Raw genomic sequence first — 22,020 nt, 5'->3', positions numbered from 1 at the left:
GAGTAGTTGAAGTCTCCAGCTGTAACTATCAATTTGTTTATTTCTTCTGTCAGTTTTGTTGGTTTCTGCTTCCTGTACTTTGAAACTCTGTTGCTAGTTACATACCTGTTTAGTGAACTGGGCCTTTTATCAGTATATAAATATGTAATGTCCCTCTTTGCTTTGAGATCTGTTTTGTCTGATATTAATACAGTTACTCCAGCTTTCCTTTGATTATGCTTGCATGGCATATCTTTTTCCATTCTTTTACTTTTAACCTACTCATACCATTATATTTGAAGTGAATTTCTTGTTAGTGTATAGTTTGGTCATTTTTTTTCTCTCCTCTGACAATCTGTCTTTTAATTGGTGTGTTTAACATTTGCATTTTATATAATTATTGCTATGTTTGGATTAGGTCTATCATTTTATTATTGTTTTGTTTGTTCCTTCTGTTTTTCATTCCTCAGTATCTCTTTTTCTGCCTTCTGTTGGGTTATTTGTACCTTTTTAAATATTCAAGTTTAATTTAACCAATGTGATTTTGATCATCTCTTTGTGCATTGATTGTTCTAAGGATTACAGTATATATCTTGGGCCCAGAACCGAATTATTTATTAAGTACGTTGTTGAATGAAGTGATATTTTAAAAATCCATTTGTGAGTTTTGTTAGTGCTAAAATTTTCCAAGTACAGTTATTATTTTTTTTAATTAATTAATTAATTTATTTATTTATGGCTGCGTTGGGTCTTTGTTGCTGCATGTAGGCTTTCTTTAGTTGCCGCGAGCCACGGCTACTCTTTCTTGCGGTGCACAGGCTTCCCACTGCAGTGGCTTCTCTTGTTGCGGAGCACTGTCTCTAGACACGCAGGCTCAGTAGTTGTGGCTCGTGGTCTCTAGAGCGTAGGCTCAGTAGTTGTGGCCCACAGGCTTAGCTGCTCCACAGCATGTGGGATCTTCCCAGACCAGGGCTCAAACCCGTGTCCCCTGCATTGGCAGGCGGATTCTAAACCACTGCACCACCAGGGAAGCCCCAAGTACAGTTATTGAAAAATAATACAAGCTTTTTAAACATACAGTCTATTAATATAATATTATTGCCACGTTTAATTTTCTCTAAAAATATTCATGACAGTTCTTCATTCACCAGTGACTTGTTTTGCTTGGTCTACAAAAGGAGATAACTGCTTCATCTTCATAGTGTCACCTAGGTTAATGCCTGTAGATATTATGCACCTCGGTTTTGCTTCTGAGTCAGAATTTTTCTCTTTATATATGACTTGTAACTCTAACTCTGTAAGCTTTGCATAGGGCTGGCTTTGAGGACAGTACTAAGTTTAAATGAATCTGTTTATATGGTAATAGTAGAAACAGTTAAATGACCCCAAGGGAAACTTTGCCTCTTCTGTGTAGTGTCAAAATTTTTCCTTTGTTTCTTCAAGTTTGTTTCCTCCTCTATAAAATGAAAGATTTGAACTATTTGAACTGTGGCAGTTTTTTTTGTGTTGCAGTATACTCTAATTTGGCTACATTCAGATTAATATAAACTAGTTTTAATAATTTATCAATTATCTCAATTCATTTAAGGGTTTTTTGGTTTTGTTTCTATTGAAACCAAACAGATTTTAAAGCACCAGTAGAACAATTTGAAGAATATAGATTTTACTGATTTTCTGTTCAGGATGTCTGAGTTTTAATAATTCATATAGGTCCTAGAATGTAGCTTACTTATATCTATGATACCCATTTATAGGAAATTTATAGCATGAAGTAGTTAAAATTAGGCTTGTCAGTCATTGTGCTTCTTGTTGTGGCCCTGGTCCTGTTCCTGTTGGCCAGCAGCCTGTCTAGCCCAGTGCTGTGCAGTAGAGCTTCCTGTGGTCATAGAGCAGATAATAGTGCAGACTACACAGATGCACTATGTAGTGTGGTACCAACTTTAATTAATTTAACTTTCAACAACCATGTGTGACTAATAGGTCATCAGACAGCAACACAGGTCTAGCCTCATGGCTACCCCTTTTATATATAAAACCCACATTTTGGAATTTTTTCTGGATCTCTCAAGCAAAAACTTCTAAGAGAAAAAAAAGAGCTTGTAAGAGGCTCTTTGACCTATTAAATCAGCTTGTAGAGGAGGAGACAGAAGGCTAAACAAGTTGGAAAGAAAAAGATATGTAAAGTGATAATTACAGTATAGTATGATAAGGATTAAATCAGTGAATAGGTTGATAAAGTGACGGAATACCTGGGGATGTCTGGGGGTTCAGTGAATGAAAATAAACCACTCTGGGGATTTTAAGTAGTAAGGGCTTAATTTAACTTAAAATAGAATTCGTTGTAAAATTACTGATCACACCTATCAAGTTCTTGGTTGAGTCTTTAGGAATAATTTCCAGACCAATGCAGAACTACCAGAGAATCTGTTAGGAGCTCCTGCCACTGGAGCCATGCTGGGTGGGGTGACAAACACTTTGCCTCCACTTGGACTACTGCTGGTTACCCAGAAAGCTGGAGGTTAGGTACTAGTCTAGAGAAGATGGGAAGAAATATAAAAGCAGTTCTCTTTTCAGTGACAAACTGAATGGACTTGAGCAAGAGAACTTTAATTAGAAGCTCAAATTGTTAAATGAAAACTTACTTTGGGCTAGGATAGCCTCTCTGAGAAAATAAATTATCTTATAGAGACATGGAAGAAACCAAATTGCACTAATTGTGGTGCATAAACTTTAAGTAGATTTTATTGCATACGTATACAAATAATCCTTATATATCCATTCTTTGCAGATCCAGGATGAGAAGACTGATAAAAGAAGAAGCTAGTTGAACAGCTATAAGATGCCCAAATCTGGGTTCACAAAACCAGTGCAGAGTGAAAATTCTGACAGTGACAGCAATATGGTAGAAAAACCATATGGAAGAAAGGTATATGATTATGCTAAAGATTTGTTGACTCTTTGGAAATTGTGAAAAAGACTCCTGAGTTAGTATTTTTATTTATTTATTAAAAACTTTTCTAATTGTAACTTTTATTTATTTTGTTTTACTTTATTTTATTTTATTTTATTTTATTTTATTTTATTTTATTTTATCAACACCCAGTGGCTGTGGGATCTTAGTTCCCTGACCAGGGATTGAACCTGGCCCTCGGCAGTGAACATTCAGAGTCCTAACCACTAGACCACCAGGGAATTCCCATGATTTCATATTTTTAGTAACTGCTCATAAAATAAAAAGCCGTATCGATGCCAGATCCTGGGAGTGAGATTGTTTTTCATTCCCTAAAATAACAAAATTACCAAGATCACACAGTTACTTGAGAAATGATCATGAGGCTGGGGATCCAAGACCTCACAATCATTTGTCATTTCTTCCCCCTGACCCCTGGTACTGAAACACACATACACAGTAGCCGTTCACTTTTCCATGTCTATAACTTTGGATAAATTTACATAACTTTTCCAAACTCAGTATATCTCTCTGTAATAGAGGACAACAGTACTTTATAGAATTGTGACAGTGAAATGACTTAAGTATTATACTTAATACAATGCTTGGTATATAGTAAGTGCTCAATAAATGTTAGCCATTTTTGTTGTTTATTATTAGTCATTGCCAATGACCCATGATTCTGCCCTTTTACATCTATCCTTCTTCATTACTATTTAATTTAGACCCTCAAAACCTTTATTTAGACTTCTGTAGTTGTCTCCTAAGTGGTTTCACTATCCCTAGTCTCTGCTTTATCTAGTTAGTTTTACGCATTATCTTTGAATTTTTCTTTCTTTGGATTTTTCTTTTTTTTCTTTTAAGTTCTTTTCTTCCTATAAGCCATTTTCTTGTTGAAGGACATCTGAAATGTTTCCTGCTTTTGGCTAATATGAATAAAGAGTCTGAACATTCATGTAGGATCTTTTTTGAACAGCTTTATTGAGGTGCAATTTGTATACCATAAAATTCACCCACTTAGTGTAGAATTCAGGGATTTTTAGTAAGTTTATAGAGTTGTGCAACCATCATCACAATACAGTTTAGATAGACCATTTCCATCATTGTTAAAAGATCCTTATGCCCATTTGCAGTGTGTCCCTGTTCCCACCCCAAAGTCCCAGCAACCCCAAATCTGCTTTCAAAATCAACACGTAAGTTTTTAACTTTGTTCTTTTCAAAAATTCTTTTGGCTATTAAGGGTCGTTTGCATTTCCATATAAATGTTGGGATTAGCTTGTCAGTTTCCACAAAAAAAAAGCCTGCTGAAATTTTTATAGGGATTTTATTGAATCCGTAGATCACTTTGAATAGTATGTTATCTTAACATGTCTTCCAGTCCATCACCACAGAATATCTCTCCATTTATTTAGATTTTCAATTTCCCTGACCAATGCTTTGTAGTTTTCAGTGTACAAATCTTGTACTTTTATTGTTAAATTATTAATATTTTATTCTTTCTGATGCTATTATAGATAATTTCATTTAGGATTTTTCACTGCTGGTATATAGAAATGCAGATATTTTTGTATACTGATCTTATATCCTGTGACCTTACAGAACTCATTTATTCTAAAAGTTTGTGGATTCCTTAGGATTTTCTACATATGGGATTATGTCATCTGCTTATAGACATAATTTAACTTCTTTTCCAGTATGAATACTTTTATTTCCTTTTCTTGCTTGATTGCACTGGCAGTCTTTGCTTTTGATTGCAGTGTTTAATCCACTCACATTTCATGTAATTATTGATAAGGTTAGATTTATATCTGCCATTTTGCACTTTGTTCTTATGTTTCAGGTCTTTTTTTCTCTCTCGTCTTTGCTGCCTTTTTTTAAAAACTATTTTTCAGTGTACTATTTAAATTTCTATGATTTTTTAAAACTATGTTTCTTAAATTATATTCTTAAAATGTTGATCTAGGGATTATAATGTGCATGCTAATTACTACAGGTTAATATTGACTTAAATCCAGTATAATACAGCAACTTTGCTCCAGTATAGCTCCGTTACCTTCCCTTCCTTTGTGTTCTCTGTGTAGTATAGATTATATCTACATTTGTTATTAACTCAACAACAGAATGTTACAATTATCGTTTTATACAGTCTTATTTTTAAAGAAATAAGAGAATTAAAGAGAAATATATATTTATACAGTTCTTTGTTTTTACCTAGAAATTTACCAATTTTGGCACTCTTAATTTCTTCCTGTGAATTCAGGTTACTGTCTAGTGTCATTTCCTTACAGTCTATAAGAATTTTCCTTAGTATTTACTGTAAGACGGGTCTTCAGCTGTGACTTCTCTGTGTTCATTGATCTAAGAATATCTTGATTTTGCCATTTTTAAAAAACAGGTTTTTTGAGATATAATTCACATACCATACAATTTACTCATTTAAAATGTAAAATTCAGTAGTTTTTAGTATATTTACAGAGTTGTGCAATCACTACCTCTGTCAATTTTAGGACATTTTCACATGAAAAAGAAGCACTATGTACCCATTAGCAGTTACTCCCCATTCTGTCCCTAAACCCCACAGCCCTAGATAGCAAATAAATCTACTTTTTGTCTCTATAGATTTTCCTATTCTGGATATTTCATATAAATGAAATTCTACAGTATGTGGTCGTTCATGACTGTTTACCTTTATTTTGTTGGGTATAGAATTCTTATTTGACTTTTCCTTTTAGTAGATTGTCATCCCACTTCTTTCTTGCTTTAAGTGTTTCTGATGAGAAGTCAGCCGTTAATTGTGATTAATTTTTTTTTTTCGTTGCTGTTTTCTCTTTTGTTTGTAATGTGTTTAGGATCCCTTTGCAATTATTCTACCTGGGGTTTTTTGAGTTGCTTGGATCTGTAGATTAATGGTTTTCATGAAATTTGGGGTGTTGAATTTACTGATTTTTTTGTTTGTTTTTGCCATCTCACATCTGCTGTTGAACATACCTAATACATTTTCAGTCACTTTACTTTTCAAATCCAGTATTTTTTTTTAATTGTTCTTTATTCATATTCTCTGTTTAAGTCATTGTTGTCATACTTTAATTCTTTAAACACTGTTTTCTTCCTCCCTCTCTCCCCTCCCTTCCTTCCTCTTTATAGACTTTGCCAAACCTATCTTGGCCCACTCAGAGAAGTTTCTCTTGAATACTTTTTTCCTTGCTTTCCCAGCTGCAGTAATTTTTATTGAAAACTGGACAGTTTAGGTCATATATTATAGCAGCTCTGGATTCTCATTATTTCCCACCTAACAGTTGTAACTGTTGCTAGTTTTTTGTTTGCTTTTAGTAAAATGTCAGGTTTTGCAGTGTTTGTTACTTTGTCACAACCACTGGTGTCTAGGTTTTTGGGGGGTTTGTTTGTTTGTTTAGTCTTGCTTTTCTAGGGGTTGCCCCATACGTACGTGGATTAGTTAGCAACCATTGGTTGGTCAGGCGTTGTGCTCAAACGTGAGCCAGTAGGGCTTCCACCTTCCACTGATAGATATACATGTGTGTTGGGGAGTATGCTCAATGTTAAGGCATTTTTCAGGTAAGCCCTAGCAGTTACTTTCTGTCGGGCTCACCCAGGAGTTCCCTCATGTGTGCAGGCTCCTTGTTGACTAAGGATGGTGTAGAGAGCTTGGACCCTTGTAGACCTCCCCAGTGTGTGCACACAGTCTCCCTGAGTGAGTGAGGGGTCTGTGCAGAGCTTAGCCCTTCTCAGGTCTTCCCCACATACTTACCCTGTCTGCCAGGGATGAGTGCCAGGGATGAGTGGCTGTCTTATCTAGTGCCCCCATGGCTCTCTGATTTCTGCAATCTCCCTGTTAAATTTCTGGCTTGTCTACTGGCTGCTGCTCCCCCACAGTGGGACCACAGCCGTAGGCTAATAGAACTATGGGGTTTTTTTCCACTCCATTCCTTTCCTACCCTGCTTGCTATTTTTATCAACGGAGTGACTGGGTGGTGGGGTTTTGGCCTTCTGTGTCAATTCAAGTTGACTCTTTGGCAGCAAAGATGCTGGTTTTCATTGCCAGCCCCACCCTGGAACTACTTCATGCAAACTAAGCATTAGCCAGGAAATGAGAACAACCCCAGGCAAGAATGCCGAAGACAATCACTCTTCTTATCCGTAGTTCAGCAGTTTTTCTTATTGAAAATGCTTCTCAATTTGTTGTTTTTGTTCGATTTCTAGAGCCTTGAAATGGTGGTTTTCGACAGTTTGTCCAGGTTTATAGTTATTCCTTGGAGAGATAAGTTGCCAGTATCTTCATTCTACTATAGACAAAAGTTTCCCAAAATATATTTTAATGTGCCAAATCTTAAGGAGCGTGAGTTCACTAATTTATTCATTTTATTCAACAAACCTTACATGGGATGCTTATTGTGTTGTGTGCCTCTCCTATGACCCTTGAAATAAAACAGTGATTGGTGGGACTTCCCTGGTGGTCCAGTGGTTAAGACTCTGCGCTTCCACTTCAGGGGGCATGTGTATAATCCCTGGTTGGGGAACTAAGATCCCGCATGCTGCGCTGTGCGGTGAAAAAAAAAAAAAAAACAGTGGTTAAGGCTTGGTCTAAATCTTTATGAAGACTCTTAAGTAATTGCTCTATCTCTGTGTCTGAAGTGTTTTGCTCTCAGGACCCCTTGATACTTTTTAGCATAACTGAGGAGGCTAAAGGGCTTTTCTGTATGTGGGTATGTCTGTTGACATTTACACAATCAGAAATTAAAACTGAGAAAAAATTTAAATTTATTAATTGGTTTAAAAAAACAGTATAACTGTTACATGTTAATAATATATTTTTATGAAACACAACTGTATGTTCCAAGACAGTATCGGTGAGAAGAGTGTCATTGGTTTTGCAAATATCTTTAATGTGTGGCTTAACAGGAAGATAGCCAGATGCTCATCTGCTTCTGCAATCCGGATGTTCAGATATCTCTTGTCACATAATCTCAAGGCTCAAATACACATTCTTTAGAGAATGAGAGAGAAAGATACACTAACATCTTAGTGTTATTGTGAGCATATTTCTGACTTCGCATTTCCCCTGAAATGGTCTCAGGGACCATACTTTGTTCACACTAATGAAAGTATTTGAGTGTACAATGATGGGGCAAAGGAGAGAAGCAGTCAGTTCTAGGGTGTTCAGGGGTGGTCTCACAGTGGAAAAGATACCTAATCTGGATTCTCAAGCATGTGACTAGCAGGAAAATGAGAGTAAAGAGTAGACTTAAGCAGGAGATGTAAAAAAGACAAGAATCTGTTAAAGTAATGCATACAGAGTTAGGATGTAGCCTGTGAAGGGTGGAGGGTAGGAGATAAGCATTAGACAGGGGCCAGTTCATTATGGCCTTGTGTTCCTTGCTAAAGATCTTGAAATTTATCCTGTAGCCAGTGAGCCAGAAGGGAAGGGCCATGGCAGAAACCAGTTAGAGTATTATTTAAAAATCCAAGCAGAAGGCAGTGTGGGCAGTGGCTGTGGGGATAGAAGTGGCAGATCTAAAAGATATTGAATTACTGAAACTTGTGTATGTATAGAAAAAGTTGTCTGGGTCCACTCTGAAGTTGATTGGACTATTCCCTGAGAGGGCACTCAGGAAAAGGGACAGGTTGTTTGAAGAAGAATGTTTGGTTTGTACTTGTTGAATTTAGTTCATCATCGGAGCATCCAATAGAAGTATCAGTTAGATAGTATTAGTTAGATATGCGTCTAGAGGTAAGAACAGCTAGACTGGAAATAAATGTATGAGGATTTGTGGAAAAGTGATCTATAGGTATCGAGATGTCACCTAAAGAGAGTGGGGCAAGAATGGAGGAGAGCATACCCTGAGGAATTCAGATATTTTAGGAGTCAGGAGAGGGGGAGCAAGGAGGACAGAGAGAGAAGCAGAAGTTACACGGCAAAGAGTGGCGAGGGGGTCTGTATGACAAATGCCGCAACAGTTAATAGGAAAGACCAGGCCATTGTCAGTAGAGATACCTTACAGTGACCTGGGTAAAGGTGACCTCAGTAGAGTTGTGGGGACAGAGTACAATGTGAGATTTGAGGAAAGAATTATAACTTTTATTTCTAAATGCTTAAATATAGTGAAGGTGTTAGACCTGCGCGGTCTCCTAGGAGTTTCGACTCGCCCAGGAAACAACAAGAGTCGGAAGTCGATGCAAAACGCAAGAGGTTTATTGAAGGCCGGTGCACCGGGGTTCCTTGGTCCTCACGCAGGAGGTCGAAGAAGGAACCCTTTTTGGGCGCGAATATGTCAGTTTTATAGGTTCCCACTTCCCCGTATGTAAATTATAGATTTGGTTGTGTTTTCCTGCTGATTGGTCCCGGCTTAGGCTCGGACCAGAGAGGGAACTTGTCCCCAGCTTCCTGATTGGTCTTTGACAGATACCTTTTTTACATTTTGTTTATCTCCCTCCTTCTCGGAAGGGGGCCGGACATCCTGGAAATTCACCCATTGTCTAAGAAGCCCCTATTGTCTGGAGAGTTCTTAATCATTAGCTGGAACAATGTCCCTCGAGTCCCACAAAGGTTGCATTTGTGAAATTACGTGTGAGCTACTTGGTTTTTGGATTTGAATTTATAAGGCTAAAGTTGTTGAAGCTTTTATTCTTCTAGGTACTTCGTATTATTTTTTGAAGATTGCCACTAAATATGCAGTAGTCCTGACCATTGCCTTCATAACAGTGTGATTTCTTAAAACTATAGAGGCAAGCAAAAATCAAACACTTTTTTACTAATGTATTTCTATTAAAAATATTGCTTAGGTAAGTTAAGAATACTTATTAATCATTAGATTTATAAGATAAATAGGAAGAATAAACACAAACTATTAAATTCCTTAATTATTAACAGTTGGCTTACCTAAAGGGCTATATTTAACTGTTCTCAGTCTCAGTTGAATCATTCAGTGTTTTTTTTCAAGACCACATGTGTGTTTGGGTAATGGTCAAAAGCCCTTCTGAGGCAGTATGCGAGGTGCTTACTGCCATGCTTTGGGATTTCTGAGCAGCTTGACATCCAAAGCTGTTGTTAGAAGTAATTTTCTTTAGTTTTAAATAGATATTTGAACTGTTTATTTGCACCTTAAGAGAGGAAGGGCCATAACTTCCATTCCAAATTTCTTGCTTATAGACCATGTTACTACTGCTTCTTAGGACAAAATAAAGTTAGAAGAGAGGGAAGGAGAGAAGGCGGCATGACCATCTTATTCACTTATTTATTGGTAAAGCGTATTCTTAGGATTGTCTTTTCTTGGTGAGTGATTGGCCTTGAAACCAGCCTCTAGCTTCTGCTGAGTTTTTCCTTCCATAAAATTTTTAGAAATGAATATTATATAGCTGTTCTCTTATGTAAATATAGACCGTATTTACAGCTTAATATGACACAGACATTGCTGTTATAAGATTCTAAATTTAAAAATAACCTGAACCAAAGTTTAATTTTTAAATGCATTTAAATAGACAATAATTTTAAATAATCCCATTCTATAGCAATATGCTTTTTATATAAAGTGCTTTTATTACCGTGTTAGATATTACAATAGTCAGGGGTTCATCAAAAATGTCTCCTCAAAATTCTTCAAATATTTTATCCTTTCACTGCTAATCTGTGGGATTTTTTTCCCCATTGGTTTTAGTTTAAAATTTTTTCCACTGACATTTTTAGCTATAAATTAGCTATAATTTGCAAAACAAAATCTTTCATCAATCCTTTTCTGATAAGCTAAAACCCGGGTTAAATTCATAAAGTGTGAGAGAGTGGATGTTAATCGTCTGCTTTTCTAAATAGCTCTGCCCTATCCTTTTCATCATCAGTATAGTTCAGACCTTCATTATCTCCTATCCCCATGATAACTGAGAACTTTTCTTTTATTATTCAAGTAATGTAATAATGTTCATTACAGAGGAATTAGAAAATGTATATAAGAATAATGAAAATAGAAATTGCCTTGTCTGAGATGAAGCATCTGAGGTTTTACCCTACTTGCAAGCTAATTAGTTTCATGGATTATGGCAGAAGACATGAGACTCCTGGGTCAGATAGAGAGGCAAGCATTTTTTCTCATAGCAATCGCTGTAGCCATATATCACCATTTGTGCCTGTTCTCTGAGCCCTGTTTCTCACAAAGGGATGCAAAGAAGGCCAGGTGACAACTACATATACAGTGGATTGTATTATAGGAGAGGAATCCCAAATCTTTTTAATGGGCAATAAATTTACCTGACCTTTGCCCTAAAGGGAGAAATTATTTATTATACTGAACAGTGAACAGGTCTGATCTACCCTTTGCTCCAGAGGGAGAAACTTTCTCTGTCTTCCAAGGCTATTCTCTATACAGATATCCTTGGAAAGATAGAATAAAGGGATTTAGTGCTTCTGCTTGCAAGATATGCAGAAATGCAAGAGAGCTATAGAAAATTGTCTCCCAGCACACCTGTAATGCCATTACCCACAGATAGCCATTAACATTTTGGTTTATATACTTCAAGCGGTTTTTGTTTTTTTTCTTTTTTTCTAGGTAAATTTTTACCTCTTATTTTTTTCTGTCTTGAGTTGGTAAAGGCTACCAGCACATTGTTTAATATCAGCAGTGATAGAGGATCATTCTTGTCTTGCCATTAATACTTTCACTGCTATGTATGATAGCTGTTGTAGGTTATTGAAAGAAAATCATTAATATAAATGAAAAAGACTTAAATTATTTTAAAATAAAAAAAGTCTGACTCTTAGTTTTATTAGGTCATGGATATGAAAGAAGAATGTGCCAGTGATTCTCTCCTGAATTGTCAAGAGTATTTATACCATTTGATGATATAGAAATTTTAAGACAATCAGAAGTAGTTATTTCTTTTTTTTTCTCCCCCTTTTCCATAGCTATTTCTTTTGAAAGTTACTTTCCCCATATCTGAAAATAATTTTTATTGTTAAGATTCTCACAAAAACACTTTGTTCAAGTAACACTTTTAAGGACAATTTTATTTTACAGAGAACAGAATAAGTTGGTAGCAGGAATGAATATTCACACTAATCACCATATTGCTCAGGAGAGTATGATTGATAAATTGTTGTGAACATTTTTCATTTAACATATTAAATTGGTTTCTCTTGTTTTATGGCACAGAACAGTATCTTTACTCACACAAGTGCAAGGGAGAAGGGACATTCTAATGTTTTTCTTAATTCTTTTTTTAATAACAAAGATTTGTATTTCTAAGGAAAATCTCTAGAACTTTGTTGGCTAACCATTTTACTAATCATGCCTTTTTGTTTCTGATTCTTTGACATCTGGGACCTCAGTGACCCTGGGGAGACTGCCCTTCCCAGGGCTACTCAGTTCCCAGAGATAGTAAACAATTTATGTGTGACCACACCTTTCATATGCAAACCAACCAATCCAGAGTCCATCCCCAACCACCAACTATATCCAGCTCTCACACTCTGGGCCACTATCCCCCTGCCCTAATAACAGTCACCCCAGAACTAGGTACCAGACAGCTAGAGAAACAACACCTATACCCTAGAGTCTGCTGAAATTATGCAAACTAGCCAACCCTAAACCTGCTTGCTCTGCCTTGCCTTTTTCTTCCTGTGGAAACCGCAATAAAAGCTTTGACTCACATTTCCTTCCCCTCTCTCTGCTTCCTGAACCTCCTAGGTGCTTCCCCCGGTGGCACCTCATGGTGCGGCATGCCTCCTCTTCTTGGGAGCTGTGAGTAACAAACTCTCTTTTCAGTGGCAGCGATCTCTTGATCTGTTGGCCTCACTATACCAGAATAATAATAAAATCGACGTTTTAAAACAACCTTATAAGCAAAAGGCATGCCTGTGAAGCTCCATTTCATTAGCAGAAGAAAACAGCTTAAGAGGATTTTCCTTTACACCTGGGAAATACTTTTATTCTTCACTAATCTTTACCAGTTAAGATATAAGGAAGTCACATTCTCTTCCTAATTTGCTAGTAGGTTTATCAAGAGTGAATGTAGGGTCTATTTAGATGTTATTGTCACCTATTAACATCATAATAAGATTTTTCCTTTTGATATAATGAATTGTCTTGAGGTTTTCTAATAATGAACTATTCTTATATTCTTTGGGTGAATCCTGCTTGATTATGATATATTATCTTTCTAAGGCACTAACTTTGATTGGACAGTTTATTTAGGATAGTTTATTGTTTCATTTATTTCATAAGCAATTTAGGTATAATTTCTATCTTGAACCCTTCTTAGGTATTAGTTTTATTTCACACTTGTAAAATGGATTGGGTATCTTCTAATCTTATTTCTGTGTTGTAGTATTGTTTATATGAAATGGGAAATATATTTTCCCTGAATTTTTAATTTAAAACCTCTCATAAAATCTTCTGGAATAGGTACCCTTTTTAGATGTAAAATCTTTGGCTATAGATTTATTGTTTTCTATGATCATTGGTCTATTCAGGTTTTCTGTTTCTTTCATGAGCCAGTGTTTGGTAATACATGTTTTCCAAGAAAATAATCCATTTTTCCAGTCCTTAAAATTATAATTGTATAAAAATGAATACAGTATTCTTTTGTAACTTTTTTTTTTTTTTTGCGGTACGTGGGCCTCTCACTGTTGTGGCCTCTCCCGTTGCGGAGCACAGGCTCCAGACGCGCAGGCTCAGCAGCCATGGCTCACGGGCCCAGCCGCTCTGCGGCATGTGGGATCTTCCCGGACCGGGGCACGAACCCGTGTCCCCTGCATCAGCAGGCGGACTCTCAACCACTGCGCCACCAGGGAAGCCCTCTTTTGTAACTTTTTAATATCCCCTCTGGAATTGTATTTTAGGTCTCAATCCCAGTCTTTTTTTTTTTTCCTGTTTTTTTTTTCCCTCTTCATATTTTCATGATTAGACTCACTAAAAGCTTTATTATATTGCTCTTTTTTGTGTGTGTGGTACACGGGCCTCTCACTGTTGTGGCCTCACCCGTTGCGGAGCACAGGCTCCAAACGCGTAGGCTCAGCGGCCATGGCTCACGGGCCCAGCCGCTCCGCGGCATGTGGGATCCTCCCAGACCGGGGCACAAATCCATGTCCACTGCATCGGCAGGTGGACTCTCAACCACTGCGCCACCAGGGAAGCCCTATTTTGCTCTTTCTGAATCATCTTTTCGTTGATAAATTCTACTTTTTAAAAAAATTCAGTATTTTTTTTTATGCCCCTTCTTCCCACTCTTCCTTCCTTTATTTTCTGGCTTGGGTCGAAAGCTCGTGTCTTCTGCAGTCTGAGTCTACTCATTTTCTTCTGAAAATCTCTATGGTTAGGATATCTATCATTTATTATCATAGTTTTATGCTCACCTGCTAGGTGATGTGGCTTAGTTCTTAGTATCTAGCATGTTTTTCCAAAGGAGTTTTCATAGCCCAGTTAGATGTGCTGTATGTACCAATTCAGATGTTGGATCATAAGAGTGAACTTGGTAATTGCTGTAGGCATGAGGGTAGGATACTTTATCTAAATGAGTGGACACATGGAATTAATAAAATACAATCTGCTTAATTCAATCTAGACTGCTTTTTCTGATTTATATATTTGTTTATTGGTGATGATGTCTATCTTAGACATAGAGTTCCATTATATTCAAGATATTTCGTTTTATTGTTATTTTAAAATTATATTACTAAGTAAAAGGGAATATGAAATAAGTTACAAAACACATTATGATTGTTGAAAGTGGGCCTTAAGGACATTGAGGACAACGATGGTTTGTAGTAATACTCTTTCTACTTTATATAAAGTATTTTTTTAATACTGTATTGCTCAGCTAATATTGTTATAAGTTTATTCATATTTAATTTTTTAATAGAGTAAAGACAAGATTGCATCCTATAGCAAAACTCCAAAAATTGATCGGAGTGATGTGGGCAAGGAGATGAAAGAGAAATCGTCCATGAAACGTAAACTTCCTTTTACCATCAGCCCATCAAGAAATGAAGAACGAGATTCAGACACAGGTAGGAAATTTTGTTGTTTTCTGGTAAAATCATAATCCTTCTTTTACTGTGATTTTCTTTCTCATTCCTTGTTCACTGCATTTTAGAGAGAAATATTTGTATTTTAGAATTTCAGGTTTATCATTGGGGCAGAAATTCATATATTCCTCACCCAAATTTGATTTCTATCATAGATAAAAGCAATTAGCTTTTTTTCTCAGTCTCAGTGTTTATTACAAATTTCTTACCACTTTAAGAACTTAATTTCTTGAGGAGCATTTCAGTGATGAAAATTTACTTAGTAATATGGAGCATTGATACGGTAGATTTGAGAAAAAGCTGTTGGGTTTTTGTGAACAAATTATTGAACCCACCAAAGAAAAAAAGTTAGGCATTTTAGATTCAGAAATGAATCAGAAATATGTCCCTTTCAAAAAAAAGAAGAAAAATATTGAGGCTTCCTAAGCCCAGTTCATAGTACTTTTTTCCTCAAAACTTTTGCTATGTCAGGAATGATACTTGACATCAGTAAATCCCAGTTATTTGTAATAGATTAAAACCTTATTACCACTATCTGATAAATTACTAGGTTGTATTTTAGCCCTGAACTAATCGTTTCTTGAAACTAATATAAACTTGAATGTTCGTTATTTATCATAATTGTTTTAGCCCCTGAATGAAGTATTGGTAATGAACTGTTCTTAAGAATGTTTTAGTTTCACTCAAAGAAAATCAGTGTTACATGCTAAATTTATGTACAGAGATCATATCCTACTTTTATCTTTCTAGCCATCTTAATCATCAGTATGGGAATGACCTTGACTCCAGAATCTGTGAAAATAGACTTTTTGAAAGACTATTTTCAAAAGACTAGACTTTTGAAACTCCTTGTGCTAATCTTTAGAAAATACTTAATTTTAGTATACACTGTTAGTAAGTAGATTTCCTTTTGTATGTTTGGCTGTTTCTCTTAGCTTGAACTAAAAATTTTTCTTAAACGCTTATGACAGTTTTAAACTTTGAAAATTGCTCTTTTATTGAGTGATTAAGAAATTATGTGCTTTGTTCATTTTAAGTTACACTGTCTTCTTCTAGAGGTTCAGAATCTTTCTTTTTTTTTTTGAAGCTTGACTCTCCTTTTTTTTTTTTTTTTTTTTTTTTTTTTTGCTGTACGCGGGCCTCTCACTGTTGTGGCCTCTCCTGTTGCGGAGCACAGGCTCCGGACGCACAGGCTCAGCGGCCACGGCTCACAAGCCTCCCAGACCGGGGCACGAACCCATGTCCCCTGCATCGGCAGGCGGACTCTCAACCACTGCGCCAGCAGGGAAGCCCTTGACTCTCCTTATTTTTACAAATTGTTCTCAAGGTATTACTAGGTCACTTAGCTGAGAAGAAGGTGCTTCTGTGCCTTCGAATATACAAGATTTAACTTGTCTCATACTCTCTCCTTAGAAAACTTTTGCTAGTCATTTTTAAAGTACTTACATTAACCAGGTTTTGTTTTCCAGTGACAGTGATAATCCTACTAGTAGTTTGAAGAAGGGACTTAGAAATAAGGTTTCAAAATAATACACTTCCCATGAGAACCTTTGTTATTAGATCCAGTGGGTTATTTGTCTTTTATTCGGTGTAAAATAAAAGAAAGACTTAGGAAGACATGAACTTTAGGCACTGAATAAACATAGTCTAATTCATATTTTATTGATTGGATTATATGCTTATCCCCTGCTACAGTCTTTCCACTATTTGAATTTAGTGGGACATTGCAGCTCTCTCTAAGACTGTTTCATAAAACAGACTCTTACTTTATTTTTTTTTTTGAAAAGGTTACATGGCTAACATTAAATGAGATTTTGATGGACTTAAACATGTATATCTATATTTTTGGTAGGCTGAATTTATAAATTTTAGTAAATAACAGATGAAGGCTTTAGTTTTGCATGCACACACATACACACACATCCAAAGCATTAAGAAGAATTTCCCCAGGCCCAAGGCAAAACGTCTTATTTTCATAATTTTAAAAGAAGAGTTCAGAGTACCATTAACTGGTATTTTCCATATGAAAGATAGTTATAGCACCAAACCCCGTATTTGACATTGATCTTTTTAAAATTTTAAATCATTAGCTGAAACTATACAGAATAAACTATAAAAGGGAGAAATATTTATAACATATATGACAACCCTTATCTTAATATAATTAGTAATTAAAGTTCTCTTAAATGTGAAGAGAAAAATACAGAAATGGGAGAATGGACAAAAGATAGAAGCAAGTAGTTCAGAACAACAGAATTACGGTTGGTGAAGAAATATATGAAATGTATTAATAGTACTCAGAGAAATAGAGTTTACAATGATTGGCAAAACTGTCATTGGCTTAAATCATACAAACTGGTCACTGGTTTGAAATAGGAACTTGCTTTAGTTTGTCTGAATTATGGAACTACCTTGTTGAAGGTAGATATAACAGCATATGTTAAAAACTAAAAGTTTGTTAACATTTGATTTATTCTTTGTTTCGTCATTTATTCTATATAAATAATTATTGATGAGAGTAAAAATTATCTTCAAGTATATTTCTCTCAGCTTTCTTTATAATAGAAAAAACAAAACAGGAAAAGATTGTCAAGAAATATAGGATTTGGTAAATTATGGTAAATCCAATGAAGAAATATGATCTTTTACCCTTAAAAATAACAATTGTAGAGGAATAAACTGTATGGAAATATGTTCACAGTATACAAAGTAAAAATGTAGGTTATGAAATAATATGTACTGTTTGCATTATGTCATATTCTTTATATTTGTATGCATATGCACACAGGACATACATTAACACACACACAGAAAGATAAGATTGTTTAAATATAGAGACTGTTTCATTGTAGAACTAAGCCTAAACCTAGTGGGTTTATTAAAGGTCCTGAACAAAAATGTAAATATTATAAGCCCTGACTTAGGTGAAAAATAAAAGAATAGGGAGTGGGGAATAAGGAGAAAATGCTAAGAGTGCTACTCAACTCATCATCTCTCATAGCAAGGGATTAACTGAAATTGTCTGAAACTGAAATATGTTTTTAACCTTTAAAACTTTTAATCTTTCATTTAAAATTTTACCTATATGTTTATATATGTGTGTGTTTATACTTTAGTATATGGTATCTCTTATAGAGAAGAGCAATCCCTTTAGTTTATTTTCTTTTTATGTTGGGTTAAACTAAAGTTAATCTTTCAGATTTTTATTTAAATATAGCACATATGTATGATATTTTCTTATTCTTACATAAGTTGATTTCTCTCTCTCTCTCTCTCTCTCTCTCTCTCTCTCCTAGTTCCTCTGTCTTTATATACATTTAGAAGGATGCTTGGCATGATGCTCATGAGATGTTAACATTTTGTTTCCAGGATTTGGGATGATTTGTTACTTTCTTCTTTGTATTCTTTATATGCCTTGAATTTTTAAAATAATAAACATACATTATTTTTATAAAACACGGTCATTATTTTTTTTTAAGACATTCATATTGTCCAAGGAAGATTCAGTGGTCCTCAAAATCAGCAGTAATGCCATCAACCGGCTGAGTCATTCCTAGTCTTCGTTTTGAGATACCCTAGTGTGTCTTAAACTTTCCAAATTCTCAATTATTTACTGTTTATTAATTTTTTAAAAGATAACACTTTCTAGAAAAGAAATTCAGATAAAGTTTTGAGGAAAATTACAGCATAATTCAAAGTCATGCCAGTGAGTTCTTATAGCTGTATCATAATACTGTTCATTTCAGCAAATCTCCAGTATATCTACTTATATCATTCCAGTATCAATCCCACATTGTCCTATCCTATTAGAGAATTCCTATAAATCTTGTCCCACGAAATGTTGAGGCCAATCTGTACAATGACTCATTGAACCTATGGAAGCAACTACTTCTTATCTAGAAGACAAATTATTTCTTACAGCTACTGCATCAGCTTGCTTTATCACCTACTTTTAGCTTTTACTTTTAATCTTTCCTAGTCTAGAATCCTGACCAGATAAGTTATTGTAGTTATAACAGAGGGAAATCATAGCATAGTGTTTATCATCAGAAGCTTTGAAGTCTGACAGACCATTGTTGAGTCCTTGCTCAGCCACCTACTAGCCCTGGCCAAATTAGTTGAGTTCCTTGTAAGTCCCAATTTTCTCATCTATAAAAGTGCATATAATACCAACTTCAGAAAATTGTGACCTCTAAGTGACATATCATGTAAAATCAGTTTACGATACATTAATTAAAACAGAAAACTAATACTGGCTTAAATGGAGATTTTTTTCATCTAATGCGGTAAGACCAGGCATAGGCAGTCCAGAGTTGGTATAGCAGTTCAGTAACACCGTCAGGGACTCAGCTGTTTTCATCTTTCTGCTCTGCTACCCTTAGCTCATACGTAGCCTTTGTCCTTAAGCATTTTGCCTTATAGTCACAGGATATATCCTTCCTGGGCAGAAAAGAGGAGAGGAAGGACCAAAGACAGAGGTATCTTTCTCCCAGAGAGACTTTTGCCTTTTTACTCATGAAACAACCTCCCTAGAAACTTTTGCCTGCACCTCAACTGGTTAGGCTCCCCTAGTTGCTGGGGAGTCTGAAAAGTCAAATATTTTTGAGCTGGACATATTGTCACCCTGATCAAAATTGGAGTATGCCTAGTAAGGGGAGAATGAATATTGAGTAGGCACCTTATAATACTGTTACTGTATATAAAATTTTTGACATAGTAATTAATAACTGATAACTGCTATTATCTTTAAGTTATTAATGTTTCTACCTAAGGGAACTTTTTTCCTACACTATCCGTCATAAAATCGTACTTACTTTCTTTCCAAGACTAATGGCATCCAAAGGATGCCATGACAATCCCTTAACTTGAAAGTACTGAGCAGTTATCTTGAGGCTACACATGAGTGAATCTCTTCTTAGCCTCCAAAGTAAATTTGCAATTATTTTGTTGTGAGTAATGCCATAGAGCGTCTTTGCAGATTGTATTTTTATTATACTCTGAATTTTTTCTGTCTTATTCATTCCCAAGAGTAGGTTTACAGGGTTAAAAGGGTAAAACATTTCTATAACGTTTCTTCAAAATAGTTATACATACTTATAAAGGCTCCAGCAGTATATTTATGTTCTTTAATCTCAAATAACATCATGGCACTTGTTTTTCTTTAGGTTTGATAGCTCTAAGTATCTATAGGGATAAACCAGTAGTACTTCATTTTAGTTTGCATGTTTAGATAAGTAAAAAAAATACAACATTCTTTACTTTTTAAAAAATACTTGTTTCTTCTTAATAGGCATTATTTATTTCCTTACTGATTTTTTTTCTTGTGGCATTAAGTAATATGTAAATAAATGTGGTAGGAGAAAATGTAAAGAGACACAATATGATCTGTTCCCAAAGTCCGTGGTCGCAGTTGTAGAGTATGTTCAAATGTTTTGAACTAAATCTCTGCCAGCCAGCCGTAGAAGGCCTACTTTCCCGAGGCTTTGGATGCCATTAAAGGATTTACCCTATTTAATGACACAAGCAAATTTGGAGAGGAAAACTTTTTTAAAAAAAGAAAACACATGTAATTTTTCTGGTAACTGTGTTAAAGTAGCAGATAAAATTAGTGCTTTGCTTAATAAGGATAGTCCTCTTTTGGTGCTCTTCGTGGTGATTATTTATTATAGATTTACTCTGTCCCTTTCCCTGATATTTTATTATAAAAATTTTCAGACGTAGTGCACACTCTTAAAATCATACGTGATATTTTTCTTATTCTCTTGCAATCCAGAACAGAATATTAACTTAAAAAGATGGCTTGTACAACAAGGATTTACTTTATAGTACAGGAACTATATTCAATATCTTATAATAACCTATAATGGAAATAATCTGAAAAATACATATATATATAATGAATCACTTTGCTGTATACCTGAAACCAACACAGTATTGTAAATCAACTATACTTCAATTGAAAACAAAAAAGATGGCTTTTAAAATATAGGTATTGCTTGTCTTGCCTTGCTGCAAAGAACATATCAGGGAGAGAGAATTGCTCTGCTTAGCACTCAGTGTTTTACAAAAACCTCATAGGTAACAATAGTCTCATTATGGTCTAGTCTCAGTATAGCACTGAAGGAAGAAGTAGTTGAGTAAAAGGACAGGATATGGAAGCTTTTAATTTTCTAGCTCCTTAATTAAATCTTTATAAGAATATACATGCAAACGCCCCCAAAATAAACATACTTATTTGAGTAAAAGCCAAAAGGGTGTGTGGAGTCTGGATGGATTAATTACTTCCAAAGGAAGGTTTGGAGAAACTACTTCCTTATATTAATGAATATAATTGAAAGTTTATTTTATCCACTATTCTTTCATCTGTCACAGTCATATGATCTGCTTTCAATAATCCATTTAATTCGATTTGTTGGTGCAACTTATTAGTTGCCCCTTTTTCTTTGCTTTGCAACCTATGGAGGCCTTTTAAAATTTTTGCTTATCTTTAAATGAAATGACAAATATTCTTCATAGAATTCTTCTAGTTGCTAACTTAATGGGTTAAATTTTGAAATATAAGTGTTTATTATTGAAAGGCTTGTAATTCAGTCCATTTACCCACTTGCTCTAGAATTGGTCTAAATATTATTTTATTAATGATTTCCCCTTTGATTGAGTAAGCCTTCTCATCACTAAACTTTTAGGCTTATCTCTAAATTTTTCAAATACTGTGTTTAGGAGTTACTTGTTCTCTAAATTGGTTTTTTTTCCAACACTTTTGTTTCCTTACACCTAACAACTCATGAATAATGTCTATAATGATCATCCTGGAAAGAAGACCATATGCCAATAAATTGAGAATGTGAAGATCAGAATAACATTATGTTGAGTTAAAACAGCATATTGTTTGTAAGTAAAATTATTTGCTCTGGCCATACTGCCAGAAGTCAGTTCTCTAATTTATTGAGTTGTTAGGCAGCATTCCATATTCTTAGCTGATAAACTTTGTTTTGATTTAGGCTACTTTCTTTCTAAGATGTCTTTTGTAGTGGTCAGTAATAATTCATGTTATTTGAAATGT

The 22,020-nt window shown here is 35.1% G+C and overlaps 1 protein-coding gene across 4 annotated transcripts in view; it reads left to right on the top strand.

The window, feature by feature from the left end:
• Window positions 1–22,020, top strand: part of ANKRD12 (ankyrin repeat domain 12) — a 110,570-nt gene that overhangs the window by 23,822 nt on the left and 64,728 nt on the right. For all 4 annotated transcript variants that reach the window (XM_019920683.3, XM_019920682.3, XM_019920685.3 and 1 more), the window contains exons 2-3: window positions 2,768–2,905; window positions 14,792–14,939. In XM_019920683.3, coding sequence (XP_019776242.2) covers window positions 2,819–2,905; window positions 14,792–14,939 — 235 coding nt within the window. In that variant the 5' untranslated portion in view covers window positions 2,768–2,818. The remainder of the gene's footprint in view (window positions 1–2,767; window positions 2,906–14,791; window positions 14,940–22,020) is intronic.

The sequence above is a fragment of the Tursiops truncatus genome, chromosome 13 (genome assembly GCF_011762595.2).
Source record: "Tursiops truncatus isolate mTurTru1 chromosome 13, mTurTru1.mat.Y, whole genome shotgun sequence".
Taxonomy (NCBI): Eukaryota; Metazoa; Chordata; class Mammalia; order Artiodactyla; family Delphinidae; genus Tursiops; species Tursiops truncatus.
Note: the sequence above shows the minus strand (reverse complement) of the source record. Positions and strands in the feature narration are given on the sequence as shown.